At 43.2% G+C, this 4378-nt stretch overlaps 1 protein-coding gene across 1 annotated transcript; it reads left to right on the top strand.

Annotated features, from left to right (window-relative positions):
• The first annotated feature begins 1541 nt into the window (after nt 1-1541).
• LOC309482661 (uncharacterized protein) lies at nt 1542-3811 on the top strand. The gene is made up of 3 exons (XM_082148125.1): nt 1542-2170; nt 2257-2404; nt 2508-3811. The coding sequence occupies exons 1-3, from the start codon at nt 1610-1612 to the stop codon at nt 3578-3580; spliced, it is 1782 nt and encodes a 593-aa protein (XP_082004251.1). The 5' UTR covers nt 1542-1609; the 3' UTR covers nt 3581-3811.
• The last annotated feature ends 567 nt before the right edge of the window (nt 3812-4378 follow it).

The raw sequence follows: 4378 nt of genomic DNA, 5'->3' as shown, positions 1-4378 counted from the left end.
TATTAGCCACTGGAACTGCTCTCTACACCAAAGAATCTGGATGAAAACAGAGATGGAGTCCATGGGGCTCTGGCCAGGATCACACCCAGTGAGACACCTCATGAACATGGTCTCCTTGTGGCGCTATCCACCTCAGCCTGAGCTTATAGAGACCAGCATGGGCCTTCCGTCTCCTAAATACTTCCAGCTCCATCCCTTTTTCATCTGGAAACCTGAGCACAGTATAAGTGAAAGGCTTAGGAACAACTACATCCTGCCCTGTCTCTACAGCTGTCCAAATCCTCATGTTGTGTCCTCTGGTGTGGGAAGACCCCGAGTCATCCTTGGCACTACTGGGCAATATTACATCCTTGCATCACGTCTGTGCTGTAAGGCATGTAAAAAATACTGGTTCGCTGATAAGCCTCAGTGGGTGGACATGCTACCACAGCGATTCAGGAACATCTTGCCAGCCTTCCTCACCCATAAGAAGGCCATCTGTAAAACAGTGATGGATGAGCTGAGGCGCTCTGGAAATTCCCCCAATGACATGGCCAACCAGCTGTCTGAGGTTCTTCACCTTAAGTTTGAAAGAGCCCACCTGGCTTACCTTCTCATTGTGCAGAACGTCAGGGATGCTGAAGCAGGGCTGTATGGCCAGAAAACCATCACAGGGGCATTGAGGAAGGATGACACACCTGCACCGTTTGGGGGTTACGAAGATACTGATGGGTGGCATGGGGTGTCTGTGTCTGCACATTATCTGGTGGAGTGCCTGCTTCAGGAATATCAGCGGCAAGAGACAGCTCTCACTCAGCTCCTTCAAGGCACTTTTGGACAGGTGTTCAGGTCAGATCACACACGCAAAGTTGCTAGAAAAGTGACCCTCTCATCTGGCACAATGTCATCCTATGCTGTGATGAACGAAAACTGGATGATCCTGTCCTGGGTGATGCTGCAGTCTGAGAGTGAGCAGTCCTTAACATCAATGTACTGTGGGATGGCCAATCGCTACAGTGCTGCTGGCATACCCAAGGCCAAGTACCAGTGGGTGGACAGGTAAGCATAATTACATCTCATCACACATCACATAAAGTAGTGTAAGCAAAGGTAATGAATACATTAAAATTTAATTTAATTTTCCTTTTATGTACTTAGGGACTGCTGTGCCGCTTTCAGAGTGATGGACCCAGGACCGTATGAGCACCAGCAGTGGGAAGCTTGGAGGACAACTGATGCTACTGTGGCAGAGGTTACATCAGGAAACCTCAAGAATTTACATGCCGCTTGCCAGAAGTACAATGAGGACATGGTGGTCAAACTAGACTTGTTTCACTGTATGCGGCGATTCACCAGGGAATGTGTTTCGGAGCACCATCCTCTGTATAGTTCCTTCTGCCAGTTCCTCTCTTCTGCCTTCTCTGTAGTAGATCAGAGTGACCTGGAGAAACTGAAGAACGCATACAAGTTCTGTGGAATTGAGCCTGCTAATCCCACCAAGCAGCACATCAGAGCGCACTGCAGGACAAAAGTGCCACATCCTCAAGAGCTGTTCCAAAGAGTGGAAGAAGTACTCCACCATTTCCATCTTGCAAAGGATCCCAACAACATCTTCCTTTTTAAACCCTCAATGTTAAAATTGTGGTGGATTCAGCGTATCCATATCCTTAGAGGCTGTCTGAGTGACCCTGAGGTGGAGGAAGGAATCCTCTACAGACATGGTGGAACCCTACAACTGAATCATGTCAAGGGTGAAGGAGCTGCTGTGCCCATCTGGATCCCTGTCAGAGGCACTTCACAGCAGGAGGGGTTTCATTTCCACCAGGCTCACTGGGTAACGGGCAATCGCGTCTCTCCTGAGCTGTTCCAGGCGCAGGGTATGACTGGTGTGGCACGCTGGAATTATCAGCGGCTGGTGGACCTGAAGCAGCCTGGGCTTGTCTTACCTGGAGTGTTTGACCCTGTTTTGATGATGGAGTTAAACAGGGCATCTATAAAAGTGACAGGGCAACCCAAATATCCAGCCTTGCACATCTCCAGCAGGGACACAGGAGAGAGGTTTGGCCTACAGTATGTGGAGCCAGGCTGTCGACCTGTGCCTCTTGACTTTGACAAACACAAAAGCAGGAAGACAGACCTAGAGATGCAAGAAGAGTCTTCATCTGGCATTGACTTTTCATTTCCATCTCAGGTAACTTCTTTGATAACAGACTTTTAATTTTAAAAAATACTTTATAATTCTCGCTCGCATATTACACTCATTTTGCTCAATTTCAGAAACGCTTAGAGGATTCCTCTTCTGCTGAGACCCTTCTTGCTGCTGATCCAGAGGCCACCCCACAGGCTGTGATTTTTCACTGTTTTTCTACTCCGAGTGCTGTGACAGTGAAGGAACACACATCTGAGGAGTTTCTTTTAGATGCAGGTAATTATATTATTCATACATCAATGTGTGTTTAATCTGTCTGCCTAATCTATGCACACAAAACAGAAATACTTCATTTAATAATTTTGTGAATCTCTTTTAGAACTGCCAAGCACACCACCACTGCCTATAGCTGCTTCTCCCTGTGCCGCTCGGACTGGACCCATTAAGACAGGGGGTCGAGTCTTTGTGTTGGACCATAACAGATGGACAGATCCAATGAGAAATGTCATTGATGGTTTGCTGGCCAAGCACCACGGGAGCAAGGACCTACTTACAAAGGTGGATGCTGAATATGCTGCTATGGTACAGAGTGCCTGCACTGACCCCAACAGCCTTCTGCACTCAACCACAAAGCAGCACATAAGCAGGTACATAAAACACCTTGCTAAAAAAAAGAACACTAATGCTTCACTTAACACCAGTCCAGAAAAGCTCCTGGAGACACAGCAGTTATGGCAGCGTCTTCACTCAGGCAGTGAAACCATCAGTGTCCCAGTGACAGTACTGCCACCTGCCCCAGTCAATCCACCCGCAAAGAGTGTTCCTGAGGCTGTCTCTCTGGACCAGGCAGCGCTTGAGAAGATGGTGAAGGACATCATAGAGAAGCAGCAGGCAGTTCAGCAGCAACAACAACAGCATATGCTGCAAAAAAAGCACACTAGATCCTGTTTAGCCTGTGGTCAGCCTAAGTCTCGATACATGGGTGATGGCACCTCGATACATTTCTTTTATCAAGGTGGTGATGTTAAATACTTCTACTGCTCCAAGAAAGTATTTGACACATATTCAGCAGAGGGCCTGACCAACCCCAGAATGCCTTTTGAAGACTTTGCAGAGACTCCTTTTTTTCAGCGGGAACTGGAGGCCTCTAAGCAGAGAGGAGCAGAAACGAAGAGGGTGATTGAGGAGAGGAGCAAGAGGAAGTCATTGGTGGAGCATCCTACTGGTCGTCTGTGCAGATTCTGCCACCTGCCACTGAAACAAGGACCCAACAGTCCTCATATTCACACTGGTTTCCCTGGAGTGACAGGCAAATACATTTACTGTCCTGCTAAAGTGTTTTCCCTTTATCAGGCTCAGGGAATGAGTGCAGAAATTTCATGGAGAGACTTTCAGCAGTCTCCGTTCTATGAGGCTGAGAAGCAGAGGTGGATTGAGGAAAAGAAAAAATGACTTCACTGGTAAATGACATGCCCAGACCTCAAATACTGTTTTATAACACAAAGACATTCCTTGCACAATGTTATGCATATATGTATAAACAACATATTACTGCACTTTTAATATAGATATTTTAAAGATTACATTTATTTCCATTTGTTCACTAAAATACCAAAAGTTTTGTCCTTGTTTGCATTGCATTTTAGTGTGTTTTTAAAGTTAATTTTATTGACTTGCATTATTTTATCTTGCTCAGATGTGTAAACACTAAATAATAATAACTGTTAATATTGAACTCTGTACATAATTATTTAATTTAAAATATTTCTTGTTTTTTCCTGTATTCTCCACAATTTTAGATTTTATTATTATTAATGTTGTTGTTGTTTAATCTACAAGTATTTAATACATTACCTATATATATATATATATGTATATCTGTACTATAAATAAAACAAAACTCTCTATTTGGTGTTTATTGGTTATATTTCATATATTTTGGATTTTTGTACATAGTTATACAAATATAATGTGAATATCTCAAATAAAGGTCTAAAACATCAAAATGTTCTTTTCAATTATTCACATTCAAATGTTTTCTATATTAAAGATAACTATATCTTATTATAATGTAAAGGTTTATTAAGTTAATTGCACATTTTTTACATCCTACACAAGAACAAATATTACAAGTTTTATTTCATTTTTGTGCACAAAGTTCTTTTATTATATGTTAATCGTACTTAAAGTGTATCTAGATTTAAAAATGATTACCAATTCATTTTATGGTATTTGTGGCAGAGACGGGAA

The sequence above is a fragment of the Leuciscus leuciscus genome (genome assembly GCF_965113295.1).
Source record: "Leuciscus leuciscus genome assembly, chromosome: 19".
Classification (NCBI taxonomy): domain Eukaryota; kingdom Metazoa; phylum Chordata; class Actinopteri; order Cypriniformes; family Leuciscidae; genus Leuciscus; species Leuciscus leuciscus.
Note: the sequence above shows the minus strand (reverse complement) of the source record. Positions and strands in the feature narration are given on the sequence as shown.

Bases quoted from the DNA above. Each gene is read 5' to 3' on its own strand.
- LOC309482661 (XM_082148125.1), top strand. From the start codon at position 1,610: ATGTTAAAATTGTGGTGGATTCAGCGTATCCATATCCTTAGAGGCTGT. The intron at 2,171-2,256 runs GTAACTTCTTTG...GCTCAATTTCAG, and splicing joins ACTTTTCATTTCCATCTCAG to AAACGCTTAGAGGATTCCTC. The intron at 2,405-2,507 runs GTAATTATATTA...AATCTCTTTTAG, and splicing joins GGAGTTTCTTTTAGATGCAG to AACTGCCAAGCACACCACCA.